The sequence below is a fragment of the Tasmannia lanceolata genome, unplaced genomic scaffold (assembly GCF_043159265.1).
Source record: "Tasmannia lanceolata isolate RefF3 unplaced genomic scaffold, GAP_Taslan_0.1 ptg000018l, whole genome shotgun sequence".
Classification (NCBI taxonomy): Eukaryota; Viridiplantae; Streptophyta; class Magnoliopsida; order Canellales; family Winteraceae; genus Tasmannia; species Tasmannia lanceolata.
In genome coordinates this window covers 9,618,183-9,643,784 of record NW_027518695.1, presented here as the reverse complement: position 1 = coordinate 9,643,784, position 25,602 = coordinate 9,618,183, and the positions used below count along the sequence as shown (strand labels likewise).

Here is a 25,602-nt window from a genome sequence, read left to right as displayed (position 1 = left end):
TTAGAACATAATAGCATGGAAATTTCCCAATCATGCATGTCATTCCATCTAAGTCTAGATTTTTTTTTCCCTACATTGTCTCAACCGATCGGATCAAATTATAACAATACGTTAGCATGCCAAATGAAGAATTACCAAACTTTAACTTCCTAACAAGGTGAAGGGTTGCTGAAGAAACAAGGGTCAGCCAAAGAATTAACTACTCGCATTGTAACAGATTTTGGATTAATCCTCTACTTATAGATAATGGTCAACCGCATGTGTGGTATTTGCTTTAAACAAATTCAAATGACTTACACCACATGAAGCCTTCAAATGCATGTCTTTAGATTCTGGTACTTAGTATGATGACAATGTATTACTTTGTGCACCCTCAGTAAATCTTTGCCACTATTGGTTCATAATAGAAAGTAGTTAGCAGAACTTCATCAGTTCTTTTGCTTGGGACCAAATGGAATTCCAATTGACGTTAAAGCTTCTAGCTTTTTTTTAGAGCTCTACTTGAACAAGTTTCCAAGTTCCACCTCCTTTTTTAAAAGACAACTCAAGCAAATAAGGCTCTCATTTAAGAAGTAGCTTGTTGGATCTTTACATGAGATTCTCATAGATTTCAGCCTTATTTAGAGGGAGATCATCATACATTGAAGGTCACTCTGAATAAAACTTGAACTGCGCTAGTTCAATTTTTTTCCATGTTTAAACCAAACAATGGAACTCACAATCAAAACCAGATTCTGCAATAGAAATTTACAAAAAATATACATATCTGTCCATGGGAGTGAATCAATGCAAGAACACAGAAAACATGACAATAAAAAACTCAGCTTTACATGTCCAGACCTGTAAACTGTACATCAGGCATATAGAGACACCTTGTTCATACATACTTATGGGAAGAAGTAGATCTTGATGAAAATTGCCAAAGCAAATTGCAACACCAAGGAGCTAATAACCACCGCCGTTAGATTGCTCCCCTCCAAGTGGGTCTTTATATTCAGAGCAACAAAGCAAGCTGACGCTGAACCCACAAGTATTATCATGATCCAACGGAGAAACTCAACCGGAATAACCAACAGAAACTGCAAATCGTTCAGTTGAATCCATACTACAAGGTTAAACATGAGATGATAATGGGAAAATCTATACTCCCATAAAATTAATTACTTGTGCCCTGTTTGTTTGAAATTTTGATAACTGAATGTGAGTCCAACAATCAGTTTTGGATTCACAATCGGTTCTCAGAATACAAAACAAAGAGGGCGTTTAGAGTCGGGTCTTCAGAAACTTGTGAACTTCAGGTATATTAAGACATCGAGAAACTCATAGATATGAATTCCACATCAGAATTTTAGGGTAGAAGGTCAATTATTTGACCGAATATATGTCAAAAATCATCAGCTTGGTATGTAAAGAACATGATTTCGTCATAAGATGAGGACGGTTATCAACATTGAAATGTGTTAACTTACCAACTTCTCCAAAAGCTTATGCTGTTGGAGAAAGGCGTTATTTATCTTTTATACTTTAACACTCCTCCGCACGTGTGGCCCACTTGGCAAACACGTGGCACATCTGGTCCCACTTTGGGCCGACCATCGCATGTAGATTTTTGCTATCCGGACTTGAGACCTTTGGCTTTGATACCATGTTAACTTACCAACTTCTCCAAAAGCTTATGCTGTTGGAGAAAGGCGTTGTTTATCTTTTATACTTTAACAGGATGAAATATTAATTATGTCCAGAAGCAACTCAATCAAAATAATTTTGTGAAACCAGACACATGCATGGATACTTACAGAGCTGAGTGCTACTATGAAGAGAGAGTAACCCCACATACACCAAAGGCGTATCAAGCTTGTATTTGATCCAAAATACTGAAGCAGGAAGTAAAATGCAACTGGTACCACAAGTAGATAACCATAAACAATGCATGCTGCCAACTTTACATAGTTGACATCAAAGCTCCACTCCGTTTTCTGGTTGTTCCGTTTGTTCATAAGGTATGTGGCACAGTTTCCGAGGGCAGCAAGCATGAAGACCAACGTAGTGGAGATCCAAAAGGGTCCATACCTAAAAATCACCAATGTTTGCATTAATAAACCATATAAGTGTGCGGAATAGGAAAACTAAGGGACATCACACATAGCAAGAAAAAAGAAACTAATTTATAAATTGAAACGAAAGTGCCTTAGAGATGGGTGTGCCAAACACAATGTAGCAATTTAAAGATCGGGGAAAAAAGAATCTAACTTATAAATTAAAACGAAAGTGCCTTAGAGATGGGTGTGCCCCAAAAAACAATGTAGCAATTTAAACATGGGTGTGGGGCTAAAGGAAATTCACCTTTATCAAAAAAATCCAATGTAGCAATTCAAGCATGTTTTCATCAATTTTAGCGTTACGTTACAATCATCACTTTATTAAATAGGGTTTTTCATCAACTTTTATACAGTGATACCACAACCTTTACCAAGCCAATCAACGCCAAGCTAGAATAAAGAATACCAGTGAATGATGCAAACTAGTAGTGAAGGATGGTTGTGCATCAACCATGGTTTTAAATTTCCGCCAAAACTGACATGAAACAACCGAAATGTTTTTGTTTCAATCCGCACCCAAACCGAAACCGAAACGACCAAAATGCATAAACCAAAATTGTGAGTGTAATAGTGGCATACTAGATCAGCCCGTGTTACATAATTCGAATTATATGAATTGCATGTGGAATGGTATGCATGTATTTTGAATAAATATTTATATGAATTACATGAGAAGTTTGGTATGTACTTAATTATCAGACATACGCAACAATGCATGTCACTATCACATTGGTCATCCATCTCTTTGAAAATTAGAGTTATCAATTCCCGGTCTTGAGTTTGTTACCACTTTACAAAGTGAGTATTATCATTTAGGTAAACATTATACATAGGGTTATCTTTTCTCCTAGAATTCAAAGCAAGAATTCGCATACAAAGTAGCAAAAATCAAATGTCAAAGCAAGAGTACAATCCAAGAGCTCTAAGGAGCTCTGAAATTCTACTAAATTATAATCAAAATCTCCTCACAAATTCGTCCAAGTAGCCTTATATAGGGTTATATACCAAAAGAAGTCAACAAACTTTTACACTATCAAGAACACTACAATTCTCGCTGCAAAATAATGAGTCAACTTCCAACGCATTTTTGCTCTACAATACGTTGGCATCCGGAAATATGTTAAACATAGCTTTTAAAGGGCTTGAAATGAGCTTTTCAACACAACAAACAGTTTGTAAATCCGAATCTTGAGCATAGAGTATGCCTATTTGAGATGACTAATTTCTTCTAAGTGGGTGCAATATTCTAGGCGAATGAAGAATTCAAAGAGTGAAAACCTAACCGTTGGACAACACAAATCTAACCTAAATGACTGAAGGTTGGTCTAGGATGAGCAAAGATGAAGCCCACATGTGCTAAATGTTGATTTTGAATCTTGAACTTCTCCGTAATGTTTTGGCCCAGTCCATCTTGTCGAAATACTCATGGGCTTGACGCATTACATCATCCTACGCTGGCCAAAGAGAACTCGAAACCGAGTTCAAGGTATCATCCTCAAAAGAATCACCATGCTAGAGCACAAGGTGTTTGGCAGTTAAAAAAAAAATAATGGGCCCTAATGTGACTTTTGTTTGTTTCAACTTATATGCATTATCATTTTTCTCAATGGTCTCACATGGACCAATTTTCCTTTGTTGTATTCGCTCGCCCGAAAATGGTCTTTAGTGAGGACTGCCCAAACGAACTTGCCAACCCCGGATATAAGTTTTCGACGATATTTATCAACCGCATATTTGTATTTTGCTATGTTTTCATCAAGCTTTTCACGGACAACAGTATGAATTTGTTGGAGGCAAGAGATCATGGCTTCTGGCTTCGTGTTTGGTCGACTATAGTTTGGGACAGGTGCAAGATCAAGAGCACACCTTGGATTCATGCCATTCGCCATTTCAAAAGGACTCAACTCAACTAAACCTTTGTCCCAAACTAGTTGGGGTCGGCGCCATTACATAAGGACTAAATCATGTAAATCTATTTTTGATCTATTGAAAGCAAATTCAGCTTGAAATAACATTAGATCCCTTTGCTTAGAATTGCATCCCACTAAACTACTCAATAAATTTCCAAGGCTCCTATTTACCACCTCCGTGTGTCCATCAATTTGAGGGTGGTAGGCACTGCTGAAAGACAAAGTAGTGCCTACCCTTTTCCAAAAGTTCCTCCAAAAGTGGCAAATAAATTTTGTATCGCGATCTGATGGAAGGGACTTTGGAACATCCTATACACGAACCACTTCTTTGAAGAATAAATTGGCAATGTGATAGGCATCCATAGTTTAATATCTTACACTAACAGTTCAGAAATTCAAGGTAAAATATAAAGATGCATAAAGGGAAATTTAATAAATGGAAACCAGTGTTTTTTTGTAGCATTGATTTTTTAGCCAAAATATATGCTATGAATTTGAAGAAATTGGTTAAAGAAAAAACTCACAGATCAGGATTGCCCTCAATCTTTGCAAAAAAATCTCCACGGATGGGATTCAGTGAACTCTTAACTCTATCAAGGACAATATCAGCATCCACATTGAAATACTGAGTGTATGATGAGATGCTAAATACTCCCTTCCAATGGGTTGGAGGATGATCCTCTCCTCCTGTAAAGAAAGGAGACCATAAAAATTAAGGAAAGAACCGATGAGGATAACAGAAGAAACTTCAACAAACACATTAAAACCATATGACCTCATTTACTTGCACAACAACAAATTTGCAAAATATGGCGGGCAAAACAGAAAATGAAAAATAAAATAATACTATTCAAAATCATGATGTCTCTCGATCTAGAATATTCAAAAATTTACACGGAGTGAAACTCACTGTACAACTCAAACGATGCAATCAAGCTCAAAATAAGGAAACATAACACAACATTCTATACGATTCTATAACGTGATGCACTTCCAAACATAAAAAATGAAAAGAAGAAACATAACACATATGACAAACATATATGCACATGATAAAATAGACAAGCCTACAAAACACATTGAGTGGTTTTGTAAATGCCTAATCCTTAAAAAGAATATTCTTTCATTCCAACAAAAATAAAGTTCAAAAAGGCCTTAATTTGCTAATTTCAAACAGATGTGTGCAACGCCTTAACATTCAAATTAAAAGGCTACTCCTTCCTACTGAATCAAATCTCTGAATGAGAAAATCCTCTAATCTGCATGAGAGGTAGAGTGAATAGCAATGTTTAGTGTGTATAATTTATTTATTTTTTTAGACCCGGCGTGTGTAATATGTTATTACAACAAAATACACTCATCCGCAAGAAGATTTCGACAATGAAGATGGTACTGGTCCAACCTTTATCTTGCCTGCCAATCATTTTTCTCCCAGAACATGCATGCTAAGATAATTTCAAACTCCAAGTTTTGCCATGTTCAGACAATAAATTAACCAAAAGCCATGTTAGGAAAATGTGCCCATGGAAAGCAAATAGTTTGACTAATTGATTGGTCATTCATGTTAAATATCCTGTTGAAATTCTATCACATATTGAGATCTCTTCTAATAGGATTGTGGTCATGTGGGTGTGGAGTGTCTCCTTAAGTAGATTAAGATCACTTAGCCTCCTTCAATCATGGTTTTAAATTTCCCCAAAATTTCCCTGAATTGACCGAAATGTTTCCATTTCCATTGCCACTGAAATGAAATTCACATGATTTTCTTTTATGTCATTATTTCCCAGAAATTTTGATCGAAATTCGACCGAAATTTTTGAAATTCGATTGGAATTCCAGAAATTTCGACCGAAATAGTCGGAACAACACAAAAATTGAAAGATATTATTATTTGCATTTCATTAATGTAGATAATGATATTTGGTAGGCAACATCTTTGAACTGCATAGCAAAGTAATTGTATCTTATGCACAAGATGTCAAATCGGCATGGGACCAATAATACCCGTAACTCTATGTGGTATGACATAGAGTTGGGTTTGTAGAGGGTGGTCATTGTTCTTTCTTATACTTCATTGCATTGTGCTTCTTTATTGACTTCCTTTTTCCGGACATGTGAGACAACGCATGTCACTAGGTGTTTGATATGATTAAGCCATTATGGATGGCTTTGTTGCTTATGTGATGGTTTCTAAGTATGTATTTGTACTTATTCTAGTATTTTCCAAAGTTTCATCTTAAAATTTCATAATTTGCATAAGTTTTTTAAAAGATTTAAATTTCATCATTTGCATATGTTTCCATACGTTTCCGTGATTTTACAAGATTTCCACCGAAACTGAAATGTTTCCATTTCCGTGCCGACCAAAATCGAAACCGAAATTTAAAACGTTGCCTTCAATGGAATCTGAACTACTCAATCTCTCCCTCTGAAATGCACGGTTGCAAGTACTCTTCTTATTAGATAGATTGTAACTTTTGGAAACATAACAGAGAATATGTTGTTATGGACAACACTCTGAGAATTGATTATCCAGTTACATGTAGACCAATAAAGTACCATGTCTATGGGCGATTCGAGACAACTCAGTTGTGTGGTCGTTGCATGTGGGATAGTTGTATAGCACAATGTAATAGTTCTCAAGCACGTGATTGAGACTCCCTATCCACATACAGGTGTGAATAGATGCACACATTTATAGTGCTCTCCATAGTTGTATAGCACAATGTAATAGTTCTCGATCACATTCTTTCCCTCTCTAGATTCGTATCCTCCAAATTTTATTAGATGTTGAAGCTTTTTATCACCCTCCTACCTACATATGCCGAGACCTTGAAAAGGGACATAAAGTACATCCAAAGGTCAGCAAGCAACACTTTAACAAGAGAAATCTTACTTCCCAACAAACTGTGGTTTCTCACCCAAAATGCAAGCATCCTTTCCATATTTGATTGCAATATTTCATAAAAATGTCTTTTTTAATTTTAGATTACAACCCATCAGAACTATCTCTATTTGAACAGAGGGTGATTATACAGGGAATGCATTGAAATTCTAAACAAGAGTGGGTTTGAGATATGTGTATAAGGTAGGGGTGTTTTTTCATTAAAAAATCCTACACTGATTTGAGTAGCATGGAGCAGTGTTACACAAATAAGATTTAAGATTTATTAGCTTCAGAGATATTACAGGTACAAAGTTATCAGTGGAAAAAACTTATATTGGAATGATAAAGGGTATACAAAAAACAACAAACATTAAGACTTGCATTAAAAACTACAAACTTCAGATTGGATGCGTTTGTTTAAACACACCTGAACAACCAAAAACTAAGAATTTATAAACATATCCTTAGTAACATTGCTTCAGTGCACACGAAGATTTCAAATGTCGATTTCGGTATGGACTTCAGTCCCAACGAAAGTGTAAGCACTGTGTGGAAGTCTATGGAAGTCCACGAAAATCCTGTAAAAATCATGGAAGCTTATAAAAGACCATGGAAACAATAAAAAATAAAGATAAAACTTCAAGAACTGCTAGAATAAGCATAAATACACACATAGAAACCATCACATAAGCAAGATAATAATCCATAACGGTTTAAAACACCTAGTGACATGCACTGTCACGCATGTCTGGAATTGTGACATTGAATCTAAGCATAGATGATCATGTCTTTAACTTTTCAACTGACTCATCTTTATTAATATTTCCTAGATATATGGGGTGGCTATGTGTTTGCACCGAAAAGAATCAAACTTTGAACTTTGGTCCCGACTTTGACATTGGTTCCCACGTAAGTCGACAGATGTTGGTGTAAGTTTAAAACCATACACCAATCTTCAAACCATTTTCTCACATGTAACAATTATCTTCAAAAAACCTTGTATTTCTCATTAATAAAGAAAACATAGAAAATTACATTAACATACCCTGTGAACTTCCTAGAGCTTGATATCCCCACTCTCTATCCCCTCCATTAATTGGAGGAAATATTTGCAAGTTTGCCTCTGGAATTATACAATATTCAACAAACATTTCAAAGAAATTGAGTGATTAAACTGCAGAAGTCAATTTGCATATAAGAACTGAGATAGGAATGAGAATGCGCAAAGCACTGAACATGAATAAGAACATCATGGAAGCATAAGAAGATTTTAAAAATACTAGATTATATATATATATATATATATATATATATATATATATATATATATATATATATATATATATATTATAAGAAGATATTCAAAAAACTAATACACATACCATCGTAGTAATTAGCTTTCTTATCTTCGGAAACTGCAGCCTGAGCACAAGTTGCAATGGATCAAGAAAACAAATAAAGAGCTCCACAATTAACGAGAAACAGATTTAACACCAAGCATGGGAGAATAAAGAATATGCCTTAAAAAAGGACATTTTCTAGCTTGTAATACTTGCAAGATGTAGGTATGAAGACCCCATATTCCTAAGATGTATTTGTCGAGGAAAATCATACCTAAATTTTCATTGAAACGTGCTAGATCCAGAAAAATGGCACATACCATGGTATAGAAACATCACATAATTAAAAACTTGGTAACTAGTTTCTATTTAAACTCCATTCAAGTGAGGCCAACTTGGGTCATTAAAAACTTGGGTCCTAGTCAAATCACACCCTTTGCAATTGATCATTTTCTCTAAATGACACCAGCTATTAATGTCTAGAGTAAAATTGAAGAAGAATCCTCTTAGGCATCCATTACTCTCTACAACAATCGTGCATTAGATTCTTCCACATTTTCTCTCTCCAAGAATGTTTTCCCAGAACCTCATATATCCGAAAAGTGACAGTGCAAATGGAACATTGATCATGATAACAATTAATAATTCAGCCATACATATATCACTCATCCTCCCTTCTCAAAAGTGAAGACGATATGCCAAAAGGATGGGGGAAGAGCACTTAGGATAAACAAGGGAGTAGAATATAGAGCACTCTACTGTTACCAAATTACCAAATCTGTAGATGTAAAAACTCTCACTGGACCTGTATTACCCAACACCCACTGGCCCCATACGTGTTACCATAAGTCGGTGAAAACACGAGGGTTAGATCGGTCATATGGGTTTTGTAAGTCGGTGAAAAAGGGTATAAATAAGGCTTTTGCCTTATCTTTGTTTGGTTACTGGTTTTAGACAAAAAAGCTGGGGCGGAGAGAGAGAGAGGAGGCGCCGAAAAATTCGATTGAAGGTCAGAATGTGATTAGGCCATAGTTTTAGCTGCATTAATTCCATCCATTTACATGTAGGGTAGTTATTTTGGCGAAAAGTGAGATTTTCTCTTGTTTCCGCCGTCCACCATAACTAACTTTTTTTTTCTCGTTACACTTGGCCTTCAAAACATGCGACTGCAATTTATTAGCATTTTTTTGCTTCGTGTAGCTCTCTTTTTCTACTGTAGAGAGAGGGAAAGGTACCATGGTTGAACGGTTGACCGTCCAGCTGGGATTTGCCTGTTTCTTCCTTATTTTTGAGTGTTTATTGAATACTTTTTCTTCCATCGGAAGCATGTTGAATGTGTTGCTTGTTCCTTTTGTGTTTTGAGGTGTAGGTGAGTGTGGTCCTGTGCGAAAAGGGAAGGGTAAGGCCGTGGCCGGTAAGTGATACAACACATTTAGCATGTTCTGCTTGTGCATTTCATATTGAAATTGCAAAAACTTGCATTGTCTTTCAGCACGATTCATTTGAATATGCTTGTAGTAGTAATGATAAACTATTTTTTATGGATTGCTGGGTATATATGTAATTGCACGACGTTGGCATTTGTGAATGCCGCTCTTGGTTTGGTTCATGATGGATGGTAAGTCTTTGAAGCCCCACCAATGGGATAAAAATGCATTGGCACTTTTAAATCAATGGAGGCAAAATAGTTGACTTATATCAGATATCGGACTGCGAGGGATGCAATGTAAAACATGATTTGTACTTTGATATTGTGATTGTAATGCATTAGTGTCTGCACATCCGGTGATATATTCCCAGTGAATTTATATAGTTTATATAGTCTGATTATAGCATCCGTTTTTACTTTACAAAATTGCATAGGCCGTGTTATATTGCTTACTAACTCTCGACCTTATACATGGTTGCATTAACTTTTTCAGACTAAGAAGGCTCTGCTTGTGTTTGGTTGCATCAAATGTAAGAACCTAACAAAACAGTAAATTTAAATTCCTAGGGCAAAATCACAAAGAGAGAAAGAGAGCGAGAGAGACGTACGGGGACGGAACCGAGCAAACGACTGGTGTAAGATTCGTCCATGGCCAAATATCAGCGGATTGGTGGAGAATCTACGCAACAAAAATGCATCTCCCTCGTTTTCTGATTAAGAAGCACTGAACGCGAGACTTCGAATGGTGAAGAAATGTGAAAATGACAACTCAGTAGACCTAGCTATTCTCATGTATGAATATAAATTTGGCGATCAAGACCATGGATCTAGTGGGCCACCACTAGGCCATATAGTTAGGCCCTACTCATGCTTGATAAAAGATCCAGTCTGTTAGATCACAGATAAAAATCAATGGTCAAGATGTTAGATATTTTTTGAGAAGACACAAAAACCATCCTATGCTATGGCTTGAGAATTTATATGGTGTGTGTGTGTGTGGCCATATAGCCCAATACTTTTTAAAAACTACTGTACGGCCCACTTCACAGGATGATCTAAACCGTTCATTTGTTGGGCCACCACGTAAATAGGTTGTGCACCCAAAAATTATATTTCCATAGGATGGTCATCTGTTTATGGTGGGACCAGTGGGGTCAGATAGGACTCATGATGGCCCACCAAATCAACAGCCCTAGTCACCATGACGGTGATTCATTTGGGTGCCCACATGAGGACCCAACTCCAATACCTTTTTCCAAAGTTTTTATATGTTCTGTGAGCGTGAGTCTAGTATTTTTATAAAAGTAGTGGGGCCCAGTTCCTAGGACGATCCAAACTGTTTATTTGTCGGCCAACAATGTAAATAGGTTTTCATCCCGTAGATCATCTCCGTAGGATGATCCAAACCCTCCTATCTATAGCGGTTTCTATAATGTGCAGTCCTTTCTATAGATCAGAGGGTTAGGATCATCCTATGGAAATGACATATGTGATCAGCCTATTTATGCTGTGGGAGAAAAAAATTTAACGGTTTGGATCATCTGGCCCCACAGTGCTCTTTTAAAAATACTGGACTTCACGCGCACACATTTGTTTCTAGTTTCTACCAATAATAGGATATTTTATACGGCGTAAGCCCTTATAATCAGGGCTTATAATAGAGGGACTATAAAGGGGCTTAGACCATATAAAATCTCAGGGTGATTTAGTAACTTCACATTTTGATTTCCACCTGTCTTTCTTATCCCCCAAAATTTCCTTTCTCGTCTCCCATTCTCTCGGTTTCATGGCGCGTGTCATCACCTCTCCGACACATTTTCCGACCGATTTGGCGATCTTTTCTCGCCGAAACGTTATTACAACCCGTTTTTACCGTATCGGTTCCTCTCAATTTCGCTCCGAAAAGGCAATCTCTCTCTCTATCTTCTTTCTATATGGGTCTAGTTCTTCTTATTCGATCCAATAACCCTAATCTATGATATTCGATCTTTATCTATGACCAGATCTCTCGATCTCGATCTCTGTCTACCATCGTACGGCAACCGATCCGCGCTACAAACTCCCAAGCTACAATGGAGAAACAGCCGATTTCAGAAGAAAAGATGCTTGTAGGGTTTTTTTTTTTTTTTTTTTGACGTATGGATTATTCTTCAAGTTATGATTTTGAGATTTTGATCGGGTGCAGGTGTTTGTACCGCCACACGCGTTAATCAAACACTGGGTTTCGGTTCTTCGGAACGACCAGACTCCTTGCCCTGTTTTTAGTAAGTAAATATTGGACTACTTGTATCATGCACTTCTGGTTTGCTTGTTGTTTTCTTTTTCTGCGCGTAATATGGGCTTATGGGATGCTGTTAAAATTTTCCTGTTCTGTTGCTGTAGAGAACGCAATGGCAGAGCTTGGGAGGCTACTGATGTATGAAGCTTCGAGGGATTGGTTGGTAAGTTCATATTTCTGTCTATGCAAGTTTCTGTTAAAAAGGATGAAATATAAGTCAATTTATGCGAGTCATAGATGGTGTTCGTAAATTGTGATTTGTTTTCATGTTCCACAATTTTTTTAAACACGGGAGATGGTTCACTGTCCAACGAATATAATGTGTGTGTGTGTGTGCGCGCGCGCCCGCGCGGGGTGGGGTGAGTTTCGCAGAAAAACATTTCGCAGCTCACTTTTTCAGCAAAGAACAGCCACCTCATATGTTATCATCAATGCATTAATCAATCATGGATTAAAAACCAATATGTGCTTCATATGTTAACATCGATGCATTAATCACACATGGATTAAAAACCAATATGTGCCTCCATTAATCAACCTACGCATCAAACTGACTCTCATAGGGGAATTTAATTGGCTATACGCTTTCTACATACCCTCTTTAGGAAGTAGACCTGGGCTACCTTCCCACTCATTGTACTACTATCTGGTCAATTTCTGTACAAATTGCTCTAGTTTTGATTCTGGTAGAGACTGGTGGATGTCTATTAGTCTAAAGCATGGTGTAACTGACACCTTAATAAAGATTGTAGAGTCAAATTATAAGGTTTGGACGAAACTTTATCCTTGTCGAGCGAAAATTTATTTCTGTAGTTTGAACGTCAAGATAGTTTATTCTATATATTATCTTGATCCATAACTGTTTGACCCTTGCTGATTGTAATTTTTATGCACCTTGTCACTCAATGGATTATATTGCAACACAAATTAATCTTGTTGAATCCCACCCACGCACAAACACTTCTGCCCCGCCCTTATCTCGTACTTTTGAATTCTTTTTCATTATGGCTACACTTGTGTTATTCACTGCCACATGATTTGACTGTTTGCAGCCTACCATTAGTGGAGAGATTCAGTCACCAATGGGTGTTGCTTCTGTTGAATTTATTGATCCAAGGGAGCCTGTGACGGTTAGTGTCTAATGTTCTTCTCATTTTTGTTTTTGGTCTATGTGCTATTCTTACCCCAGGCAGGGGTAGTTAAATTTCAACTATGCCTTTATATTATCTCATTCAAAGTGTCCACTTTCTTTCATTTTAGGTTGGTTATATGGAAAGATTTGGTTTGTTTAAAAGTAATGAACTATACAGGGTAGATTATGTTTCTTTGTTACTTTAAAAATATATTCGGTCATCAACTTATTCATGGCGGTTTTAGCCTGGCAGATTGTCCCCATCCTGAGAGCTGGTCTTGCTCTAGTAGAGCATGCATCGTCAATCTTGCCAGCAACAAAAACTTATCATCTGGGTAAGTAAAAACTCATGCATAATGATGTCAGAAACGATAAAGGGCTTATTGAAAACAGTATTTAACGGCTACTGTTATTGTTCTACTAAAACACAATTATTATTTTGTTAGATTTATTGGGTAATGATACTATTGGATTTGTTTGGAATGTAATGCCATTATTATGGTGGCTGTGGTCAATCATATATTGACAAGGTTCTGTATGTAATGCTAATCTACCTAGCAGGAAGTCATGAGTATCTTCTAGAGGTTCTATTTGATCATTTATTTCTCTGTATATGATGGTGTGTTTACTTTTCTTTTTGCAAATGAAGGGATATGCAGAAATGAGGAGACACTTCAGCCACATGTATATTTGAACAAGTAAGCGTATTGTTCTCTTGCTTCCTTTGATCTTCTTATGATTCTTGTGGAGATCTTTTAGTTGTCTTTTTGTGCACTATATAATTTGGGAATATTCTCCAGTAGCTGTTCCTAACTTAACATCATTTCTTCGGTTTGGACATTCGTAAGATTTTACTTAGGTAATGGATTCTAAGTTCTGATTTGATTGCAAACAGATGTCAGATTCCCTGTTTGTTTACTAGTCTGATTGAGTAACTCAGGTTGCGTCCGGCAACCATTCTTTTGATTCTTATTCTGAAAATCAAGAATAAGAACGTATTTTTTGAGTGCTCCTGAGAACATAATCTTATTCGGCAAACTCACATCCAGAATCAATTTTTCTGTTTTTTATTAGAATGAGTTTGGCTATGACAGAAAATGAATTCGAATTTCAGTTTTTTTGGATCAAATCAATCAAATGTTCGTCCCTGTATGGAAATGCTTCTTTGAAATTTTGAAAAAATTATACCCAACTTTCTTTTTGTTTGTCAATTCTAATTGCATAGATCTAAATGATAACAAAATTTGAAAAACTTTGCTTAATCAATATGGTAAAGTAGCTTGAGAAAGGAGTAAGCAACTTTACATACTTGCCAATTTATTTAAAGACTGCCTCCTCATGAGAGGCGCTTCTTCAATAACACTCATATTTGATATTAGCATCTCCTATAAGAAAAAATCTCTGTTCTACAAGAAGTTAGGAGAGTCATGTAGATCTATTATTCCTATCCATAGTCCTACTAGAGATCATGAAAAGTTTTATCTTTTTCCTTTATACTGTTTTTCGGCGAGATGTCGGGAATTGTTTGTGCCCCATTCCTAGTAATAATATGTATATTCTGAATAAGGCTACTTGACCTTTTCTTTTGGAAAAAAAAATGGAGTGGGTGCGCCTGCCATATGAGTTCAGTACCTTCTCCAATGTAGGTTGCAGATACTGCCTCCAGGGCATGGAAATAACTCTCATGCACACCCCATGACAGTTACTAAGCGATTCTCCATGTCGTACTTGAGCCTTGTCCATGTCGTACGTGAACCTCTGGTGGAGTGTGGATGGCACTGCGCCTGCCATATGAATCCAGGGCCTTCCAATGATCCAGAAGTGGCCTGTCTATCTCTCATTTTCCATCCACACTCTTAGCTACCCTTCTCTATAAAGGCATCACCTCTTTATTGTAAACTTCTTCGTGCATTTCCCCAATTGCTTCCTTTGTCAAAAGTTTTACGGAATCATGAGTAACTTGGACATCTTCATATGGCGAGACAAAAACAGGCAGAAGTATCAGATCTTCACTCTCTTCCCATCTCCATTTTCCTCGTATGGAAAGACAAAAAGAGAGGCAAAAGTATCAAAGAACAATCAGAACCCACAAATTTCCACAGTAATATTTCCTTTTATCCATGTCCGCTGATTTCTTCTAGTCTTCCTCAAGCAACACGGAGAACCTCCCACTTTAATCCTAATGAAAATAAATCACTTTAACATCAAACCCAATGAAGCCGACCAACTTGACTTAAAAGAAAATTAGAAGACATGGGCCCTGTCACATAACTAATTTATAACTAGATGATATAGAAGAAAGTGGGCCCTATAACTTATCAGATTAAATTAAAACCCCATATAACACTCACAGGAAAATGAAGAATGGCCTCCAATTTTGTGGGACTCAAACTCGTCCCCTCTTGCTGTTATGTTGATAACTCAACCCCTCCTGGTTGCATGCTCGAGCTCCATCCTTGGTTCTTCATTTCCTTCAAAAGTTTGGAAAGAATGAACTACATCAGCCGGCGACTAGAAAAACTAGGCCTGGTTGCACAATTATGCTTAGCATCACTCTTATTTGTATTTTAATGGTGCCAATGCCCATCTTTGAGGCGTGCTATAGTTTTAATGTATTGGTTTTCATGAGCCTTGCGAATTTGTAATATCTGTATGGTAAAAATAACTACTTTTTAATAAAACAGTTTTGGTGGCTGTCAAACATACCAGTTTAACAAAAACTATGTTAATTAACTGCAGATGATCTTTCATTTGAAATCAGGTAGAAAAGCCCATAAAGGGTCAACTAAAGAGGCTTGACTAACCTGGTGTTGGATAAATTATTTTATAAAGGGTGAAAAATATTAGAAAAAGCTATAAAAAAGTTGGAATGAACTAGACTAAAACCGTAGATATTCAACTAAAGAATGCTTGATTAACTTGATGTAGGATAAATTAGTTTAAAAAGGATAAAAGTATTAACATCATTAAAAAAAGGATAAAAGTATTAAAAAAAAATCTAAACAATTGAACATAAGTCATAGTACTGTTATGAAAAGGAAAAACAGGAAGTATCTTTCTTAAAACATGGTTACATACATGCAATTCGAAAATAGGATGAAATTTTTGGAGACTAGATCTAAATAGAGAAATTGCAAGTTTGATGAGGGGAATTCTACTGAAAGAAGATCCAAATAGAGAAATTACGGTTTGACGAGGGGAATTATAACAAAAGAAGTTGTACTTACAAGGATCAGGTTCATTTTATTATTATTATTATTATTTTTGACTTCTGTGCAGCCTTCATGGACAATTAAATAAGTGGGTTTCTACCGAAAAAAGAAACAGAAAAGACACTGGTCTGAAATTGAAACAAACTAGCCCAAAGGAAAAACATTAAACTGTGTGAATTTGCAGGTTCAATATAAGTGCGCTGAACTGACTGTTTCATCTGGAACTCTAGCCAACTCTGCTGGTTCATCACCTTCAACTGGGAAAGCATATGTTTGGGTCTAACGGACCCTGAGGATCACTTGATAGCCTTTTTTTATAAAGACATCTTATGTAACTAATGGAACATTTGAATCAATATTAGCAACTTAACAAACTTGTTTTTTTAAATAACTTGTACTTTATATTTTCATAATCATTTCCCTAATTTTCTTTTTATTCCATTTTTAACTTTTTCTTCAATTTCCATCTCTCCGTTGATTAATATATTCTTTTTTAAATGTGTAATCATTAACAGATTCTAAACCTCTGTCTCTCTTCTCAACCAGCTCAAACTCCTCACCTTTTTCTTTTTCTCGAACCCAAGTTTTCATTATGATTTAGGTTACCACTCAGTTAGAGGATTTGTATTCAATTATGATCTTATTCGTAAAATTCATTCTTTTTTTTCTCCATAAAAGCTACTTCTTGTAATAATAATATGATCTTCTGTTCAAAATATTCTCTTCACATTCTTGTGTTTGGCGCTTGAAATGACATCCGAAATTAGAGCATACACTGAAATAATTCTCATGCCATTTTGGAGTGGCACAACTGTTACATTTATATCTTTATTAATTTTGATGGCATTGTGGGATTATGTTGATATCATATACTGAATGCTATTATGACACCAAAGTGACATTTGCATGCAAGTTAAGGGGCTCATATTTATCAATTTCTCCTTTTTTAAGGTTACCTGACAATCTTCCTGAGGGATCTCGTGTACTTGTAGTAGATCCTATGCTGGCAACAGGTATATATAGTTTCTGACTTGAATGCCCTTTAATTTACTGTATTTTGCTTAGTATAGTTGTACCAGCAATTTATATGAAGCTTAGATTGACATTTATTTGCTTTTCTTAAAGTACCTACTGATGTCCTTTCTTGCATTAAATATGGGTATGCTAGCGTATTTCCATTATATATTTTTTATAGGCAAGCTGGGATCGAACCTCCAACCTCTTGTTTGAGGAGCAAAGCCTTTTACCAATGAGCTAGAGGTTCAACCCCATTTCCGTTATATACTTGCGTTATCGGGGAACTAGCTTATTGCCCTGAAGACGATAGTAATGTTTAATCTGTGTTTGACTATCACATCAGTATATTGTATTTCCATAACTTGCTTGGTTAGGGAACTTGGTCGAAGATGTGTATGAATGTATCAATAGTAACTAAGTGAGACCAACTAAATTTCTTGTGTGAGACCAACAATAGGAAACCTAGGATTTTTTAGGTTTTGCAAAATGTGTGTTGGCTACACATGAGGGTGGATGGCTGCTCGGGCTTGGGGCTTGAGAGAGAGAGAGAGAGAGAGAGAGAGAGAGAGTTTTCTCTCGAGGGTTTCTTCTCGGGTTTTTTCTCTTGGGGTTACTTTTCAGGTGTTTTCTCTTCGGGTTACTCTTTGTGTATGGTTTTGGTTGAGAGAGGGCAAGGAAAGGGTTGAGTGTTTGTGGGTTTGGGTTAATCCATTGTAATCCTTGTATATTGTTTTTCTCATCTTGGAAGATCGTGTTCTTGGGCATCTTGGCCGAACCACGTAAAATCTCGGTGTTCATCTTGTGATCTGTGTTTCTTTGTACTTTTCTGTTTATTTGTGCACGATCGGATTGGATTTGCCCCGCGGATTTTCTCAATAGGTAGCAAATAATTACCATATTGTCAGGTAGGTAATGGACCCGAAGAAGTCTCATTATGCGGTCATAAGTGCTCTACTGTAACGTGGTGCAAATCCATCTTCTTGGTATCATTAGGATGCGGTTGAGATGAATGACACAGTCGTGGCCTGTTTTGTGACAGGTGGGGTAAAACAGAAGGAAAGGATCATGGGTTAAGACTTAAAGAGGCTCGGCTAGGATGTAAATGTAAATGTAAATGTTGCGTCTTTCTTGGAGTGAAATGGCTGCTATTCACATGAGTGGGATGCCTCGTGCCTGTTGTAATATAGTTATTGACCTATTTCCATTTTAATAATTTTGTTATCTTAAAAAAATGATTACCATATTGTGTCATGGCATGCATGAATTGAAGGCGGTCCATTACACTGAAGAGTCATAATGCTTCAATAAATTCCCCCCTTAAAGGTCAAATATTGCCAGGAGATGGGTTTTACGGTTTTTCCACTAAGAATTACTTTTTCCGTCCCCTGTTGTGAGAATGCCGTCTAAAATAAAATTAAGACCTCATCTGTCTTCTTGATAGAGGGCGAGCCTTGGCGCAACAGGGTAAGGTTGCTCCATTGTGACCTGGCGGTCACGGGTCTGAGTGACGGAAACAGCCTCTTTGCAAAGCAGGGGTAAGGCTGTGTACATCTAGCCCTCCCCAGACCCCGCAATGGTGGGAGCCTCGTGCACTGGGCCACCCTTTTTATCCGTCTTCTTGGTGCGTAGTGCTTGCAGTTAGTCTCAATCTCACTATGCATGTTTCATTTCTTTGTTGATGGTCCACCTCCTAATGTGTGTTTTGCATGATAAATATGAAAAATATCCCTTTATGCTCTGTTTGGTTGCCGGGTTTTTTTCGTTCCTAGGAGTTTTGTGGGAGAGTAAGTTAAATTTTAGTCCCATCCCATGTTTGGTTGCCTTTTAGCGCTAGATTTATTTTAATCCCACTCTTGTAATGATTACTTGTGGGGTGAATTTTTTAATCCCACTTTTGTAATGATTGCCTTTTCATCCCATCCCAAGATAACCCCAGGAACAAAAATAAACTCAGGAACCAAAAATAAGCTTGAGAAGAATTTTTTTCTACCCAACCTATCAAGCAACCAAACAAAGGTTTTTTTTTTCCCACCATATCTCCCAGGGTATTTTTTTCTCCCACATAACCAAACATGGGATTTTTATTTTACCAGGATACTTCCAGGACTCTTTTTTTTCCCACCTATCTCCCAGGGTATTTTTTTCTCCCACATAACTCCCGGGACCACAAAAAACCTGGCAACCATACAGAGCATTAAAGACCCAGGATTTCTCAAAATGATCAAAACTCGATTGGAATTCAGAGGCATTTCTAATGTTATTTTAACCTGATTTCAGGTGGCACGATTGTTGCAGCAATCGATCTGTTGAAGGATCGTGGGGCCGACAACAAGAATATAAAAGTGGTACTTATATCATTGACGCTATATTGAGTTCTTTCACCTTTCTTAATGGCTAACTGGTTATTAAAACCTGGAAGGTGTTTACTCTCTGAAACATTTTTTTTTCTTTGGAGCACACTTCCACACACATAGTTACCGGAACCCAGTATTGCAAGTGGTCTGTTATCCACGCAACAATTTCTTCATCATTTGGCCTCAGTTTCTCTAATGTTCATGTGCAAATGGGCCCAAAATGTTGTTTTTGACATAAACCCAATTGGTAATCCCCTTCCAGCCTGCCTTATGCAGTTTCACACTTTCACTATGCCTTACGGTAATACTTCTAGGTTTATAGGATGTCCTTAGGAATTCATTGTATTAGGCTATTGGCTAATGTCTTTGAACAGGGCTAGCTTGAAGATTTCCTTCTGGTATATTTCACTCATCCGAAAGAGAGCATTCTTGAAATTTTCTGAAAGATTACCCTAGTGGCTTAACATTTCCATCGTTGAATAGAATTGGTGTGAGTGGAAAAGAGGACAGGGAGGTAGATACTTTTCCTCCACTGTCCTAAATATTTTTTCTGGTTTGTGCATTAGACAAAACTATGTTTCTAATATTGTTGCTGTGTTATTCATTGTCTATCTAAGAGAACATTTTCAGCCGAAGTCATGGACTGCATTTGGTCATTTTTAGTTGTCATAAGAATAAGAAAGCTTTAAGTCTTAAATTTATCCTATCTAACAAACTAACAATAAATACACTAGTAAATGAAATAAAATCATGATTTTACCATTCACAAAAACTTTTTAGATTGTCAACTCTGGGTATTTGGGGGTTAGAAAAGCAATTTTAATAGGGAAGTGATATATCCGCCCCTTTTGATCACCAGGAACACCTCCTGTCAGTGTATCAATGACTGAAGAGGGGCTGTTGTACTTTTGTCAGAAGAATTCAATGCCCCTGATTGCCACAAACACTGACAAGGGGTGTTCATGGTGATCAAAATGGCGGATATATCACTTCCCTTATAATAGTGTTGACACTTGAGACTTGAAAGATTCAGGCAAAACTTATCAATCTGATTTTTGGGCTGTATTTTTATTTTCAAAAATAAAAATTGACTAGCAAAAACTGCTCCGGCGTAATTTTCAATTTTGTTATATCTTCTTTTTTTTCCTAATCTAATTTCTCGTGTTACCATTAAAAAAAATGTAATTTCTCGTGTTTCATTAGACTTACATGGATTTTAAAATTTCAGATATCTGCTGTGGCTGCCCCTCCAGCTCTTCAAAAGCTCAGTGAGAAGTTCCCAGGGTAGGATATTTCTAAACCCAACTACCATTTTAAGGCATGACCTCTAAACTAATACTTGTATTGTGATATTTGCAGGCTTCATGTATACACAGGAACCATTGATCCCACTGTAAATGACAAAGGGTACTTCACTGACCAATATGCATATACATAGACACATCTGCACCATCTATTTCCCATCAATGTTAAATAATTTTGTTTTTGTTTTCAGATTTATAATCCCGGGGTTGGGAGATGCAGGAGATCGGAGCTTCGGCACTTAAGTCATGCCCTGCCGAGCAAAATTTATGAAAATTTTGGTATTTGTTGTTTTCTGGGGGATTATAATCTGGTTGGCGAGATTTTTCTTGGTAAGCTTTTGATGTTCCGTAGTTGATTAGCATCTCCATCTATTATTTTTCTGATGGTGAGAGTTTCAACTCTTTTCATCGGTTGTTGTAGTCTTCATTGCTTAAGGGAAAACCCAGTTAGAAATTAGATTGTAAAATCACAGAAATTTTATTTGAGACAAGGCCACAATTTTACTTTCAGATACACACTTTAATTCTGTCGGAAAACTTAGACCCCCTTGTGGTTTCTGTCACATTCAACTCAACCCGTGATGTATAAAAAGTTACAAATAGAACCCATGTGGTTTCAATTTATCTAAGGTAGACCCACTCAGTGTTAGGTTGATCCTATGGAGCTGATTTTTTTGGCACACTCTATCTATGTCAAGGCCCATCAAATGAACGCTTTGGATCATCCAAACAATGTGGCCCACTGTTTTTGGTAGTGTTTGGATTCTGGCCCACACTACCAAAAACACAGTGTGCCCACATTGTTTGGATGATCCAAAGCGTTCATTTGATGAGCCCTGACATAGATAGGGTGTGCCCAAAAAATCAGCTACATAGGATCATCCTAACCCTTTAATCTGTGAATGAACCGTCAACTGAGGGGATCTACCTTACACAAGTTGAAACCACAAGGGTCGATCCCTAACTTTTTAAACATTATGGGTTAAGTTGAATGTGTCAGAAACCGCAGGGGTCCAATTGTATTTTTCCCTTTTAAAAAAGGTACAGCAAACCAACACACTAGCTATCATTTAATTTTTTAGGAGTGCTAGATTCACAGGCGCCCTTCCAAATAAAGGGACAAAGGGCGTCCCTATTGGTCAAATCCCATTTAAGAAGGCACCGAAAAATTAAGATCATAACTGTCTTAAATGGGAATAGGGGCGCCCTTTGCCCCTTTATTTGTAAGGCCGCCTGTGAATTTAGCATTCCTCTTAATTTTATATAATATTAACACATGGGCGTCATGTAAATGGCCCTCTGCTATTCAAAACATTACAAAATCCTTGCCAAGTCCCAAATCCTAAATCAATCTTATCCAAAGGCCGGTACAGATAGAAGACTGTCGGTTGCTGTTAGAAAGTATTTGTTGTCACGAGTGGCCCTAGGTCATTTAAACTTTTTAAATGTAAAGCTCTCCAACCATGTTATATTATAATGTATTAATGGCACTGAAAACTATAAAAGTCAATGACTATTCAAGAGGGGTAACCTTGTGTCTGGTCTTCCCAAGCATGCCATTCAGTTTAGCATTCCTCTATATTATAGTATATTATATGAATAGAAAAGTATGTTGCCATGGGCAACATGAGGATATTTAATGTCAATCAAATTAAAGGGATAATTACATTTACACCCCCTCTAGTTTCTGACACATCCACTCCAACCCCTGTAGTTTAAAAAGTGACAAAGACATCCCCTCTAGTTTCGTTTTGTTTAAGGTTTGCCCCCCTCAGCTGAAGGTTCGTCCATAGATTGAAGGGTTAGGATGATCCGATGGAGCTGATTTTTTGGGCACACCCTATCTATGTCAGGACCCATCAAATGAACGCTTTGGATCATCCAAATAATGTGGGCCCATACCCGAATCCAAAGTGTTACCAAACGCTTGGATGATCCAAAGCGTTCATTTGATGGGTCCTGACATAGATAGGGTGTGCCCAAAAAATCAGCTCCATCGGATCATCCTAACCCTTCAATCTATGGACGAACCTTCAGCTGATTGGGCAAACCTTAAACGAAACGAAACTAGAGGGGATGTCTTTGTCACTTTTTAAACTATAGGGGTTGAAGTGGATGTGTCAGAAACTAGAGGGGGTGTAAATGTAATTATCCCAAATAAATAAATAGGGAAGACCAAGTTGTCATCCACATAACCACCAAAGATAGGTCGACAAGTGAAATCAGAAAACCCATTGCATATTTGAATTAGAAGTTTTATATTCATTTTAAGACTGCATAACAACTTTATGAGGAATGCTAGACTGAAGGGAGCCCTTGCAAAAATCAAGTGAAAGGGCTCCCCCATTGGCTAGAAATCATTACTAATGATGGATGGTGGCTTCCAGCCAATAGGGGAGCCCTTTCACTTGATGTTTGCAAGGGCTCCCTTCAGCCTCCAATTTATTTAGAGTTTACATTAAGTTTCAATACAAGAATCTTAAAAACAACTAATTTTCATAAAAGATGCTTTAATTAAAAAGCAATAGATTTGTAGATGGACTTTTTAATTAAATCCCTAGAAGTGTAGTATAAAACTATGTAGCTATGCATCCAAGTTCTCAAAATTATATTGAGAACACCATTGATAGCTTGATCAAGAGCCCTCCACTCCGATCTTCTCTCCCTGGCCACATCTCAAAATTCCTCCCTAGACTTGGAAATTGAAACAACAACCAAAGAAGAGAAAGAAATAGTCTCCTCCCTTCCAAGAGGGAATGGGTGGTTCAATCCTTATGTCTACCAATACCGAGGTTTCTGGTATCCTCCAAAGTACTTACATGGAACATTGTTATGTAGAGAACATTTTCAAGCCCAAGATAGTGATGTATTACTCATCACCACTCCCAAATCAGGCACCACTTGGTTGAAGGCGCTCGTTTTCTCTGTGGTGAATCGAACTTGTTACCCTCTCAATCAGCATCCTTTGCTCAATAAAAACCCACATGATCTCGTCCCTTTCTTCGTGTTTGAATACATCACAGAAAATCGCATTTCTGAACTTATCAATATTCCTTCCCCAAGGCTCTTGGCAACACACATGCCTTGTCCCGCGTTGCCCGAATCCGTAATCAATTCGAAATGTCGTATGGTTTATTTATGCAGGAATCCTAGAGATACCTTCATTTCCATGTGGCATTTCGCGAACAAGGTTAGACCCAAGAGTCTAGGACCATCACTTTCTTTGCAAGAGGCCCTTGAGTTGTTTTGCAATGGTGTTTCTATATTTGGTCCCTTTTGGGATCATGTTTTGGGGTATTGGAAGGAGAGCTTGGAAAGGCCTGAGAGGGTCCTGTTCTTAAACTATGATGAAATGAAAAAAGACCCAACATTGCATTTGAAGAGTTTGGCTGAGTTCTTGGGGTGTCCTTTCTCCGCAGAGGAAGAGAGGGAAATGGTGGTAGAGGAAATATCAAAGCTATGTAGTTTTAAGAATTTGAGCAATTTGGAAGTGAACAAGACAGGAAAAGTCTTTCAGAGTATAGATAGCAGCATCTACTTTAGGCAAGGTGAGGTTGGAGATTCGGTGAATCATCTGTCACTGGAGATGATAGAGCTCTTAGATCAGATTACCGAAAAAAAGTTCTATGGTACTGGTCTCACCATCTAAGTATCATTAGTGTTATGATCTCCTACTAGCCATTATGTTGGCCGATCTTTTTCTGCTGCTCAAGAAATAAAGTGGTTGTGGAGTTTCTTCATCATCATATGTAGTGTTTCAATTTCACTTAGTTTTGTGAAATTGAAATTGGGCTATCTTCTTCTTTAAGATATAACAGTTTTCTTTGATTGAGACTTTTAAAATCTATTATTGTAGGTTGTTACATTTTTCTAAAGATGAACGATATTCAAGCTATCTTGTTCTTTTCCTTTGAATTGGTACTATATAATTCTTGGTTGCAGTTACATTTTCCGGCAGTGATCACCAAAGCTTTGGCTTGTCGAGGATGTCACTGTGAAGGGCAACAGTAGTAGATTTTGACAACCGATTGTGTGTCAAAACCGATTATTGCACTCAAAATCACACAAAGGCCCAATTCGTTTTAGATTTTGACAAGCGATTGTAGGCCGCAAATCGATTATTAGATTCCAATTAAAAGCCTTTAGAAAACTAACAATATGGAGAATTAGGAGAAACCTACAAAGAGTAGTCATAAATAGGGCTGCAACTCGGGTCGGGTTTTGGAGAACCCTACCCTACCTGAGAAATATCTCAGGTTGGGTTTTTTTGGAAAACCCAGGATTCCCAAACCCGACCCTATCCATGATAATTCTCGGTCGGGTCGGTCGGGTTTTTTCACGCTGACGCATTGTTTTAAATTTATTTGAAGAATGCCCTGGCATGATAAAATAAAAAAGTGTGCTTACAACTGAACATATAATTCTGGCAAATATTTGTTGATGCAGAAACATACTTCATTGAGTTTGACGAGCTTAGGTTTCTAAGTGATTAGATCATTAGCATCCAGATGACACTATCATCAGCATAACAACCACATGAGTAGGGAAGTGAGCATAGTAGTGAACGAATGAGGACAAATTCTCTCTACCATGTGTAGCCTTTTTTTCACTTAACTTTTCACAATTCAAATGGCAACTTC

The 25,602-nt window shown here is 37.2% G+C and overlaps 2 protein-coding genes and 1 pseudogene across 2 annotated transcripts; 2 read left to right on the top strand and 1 right to left on the bottom strand.

Moving 5' to 3' along the window:
- Positions 1-854: 854 nt before the first annotated feature.
- On the bottom strand, positions 855-10,315 carry LOC143852013 (uncharacterized). The gene is made up of 6 exons (XM_077361521.1): positions 10,274-10,315; positions 8,282-8,318; positions 7,942-8,025; positions 4,534-4,696; positions 1,797-2,070; positions 855-1,079 (listed from the first exon to the last, which is right to left on the bottom strand). The coding sequence occupies exons 1-6, from the start codon at positions 10,313-10,315 to the stop codon at positions 888-890; spliced, it is 792 nt and encodes a 263-aa protein (XP_077217636.1). The 3' UTR covers positions 855-887.
- Positions 10,316-11,374: 1,059 nt separating this feature from the next.
- Positions 11,375-21,467, top strand: UPP (uracil phosphoribosyltransferase). Its single transcript, XM_077360402.1, has 12 exons — positions 11,375-11,571; positions 11,669-11,773; positions 11,851-11,929; positions 12,048-12,106; positions 12,996-13,073; positions 13,329-13,410; positions 13,725-13,773; positions 17,239-17,300; positions 19,582-19,649; positions 20,887-20,942; positions 21,018-21,065; positions 21,154-21,467. Exons 1-12 carry the CDS (start codon positions 11,452-11,454, stop codon positions 21,203-21,205), a joined length of 858 nt encoding a protein of 285 aa, XP_077216517.1. The 5' UTR covers positions 11,375-11,451; the 3' UTR covers positions 21,206-21,467.
- Positions 21,468-22,253: 786 nt separating this feature from the next.
- Positions 22,254-24,793, top strand: LOC143850034 (cytosolic sulfotransferase 12 pseudogene; annotated as a pseudogene).
- The last annotated feature ends 809 nt before the right edge of the window (positions 24,794-25,602 follow it).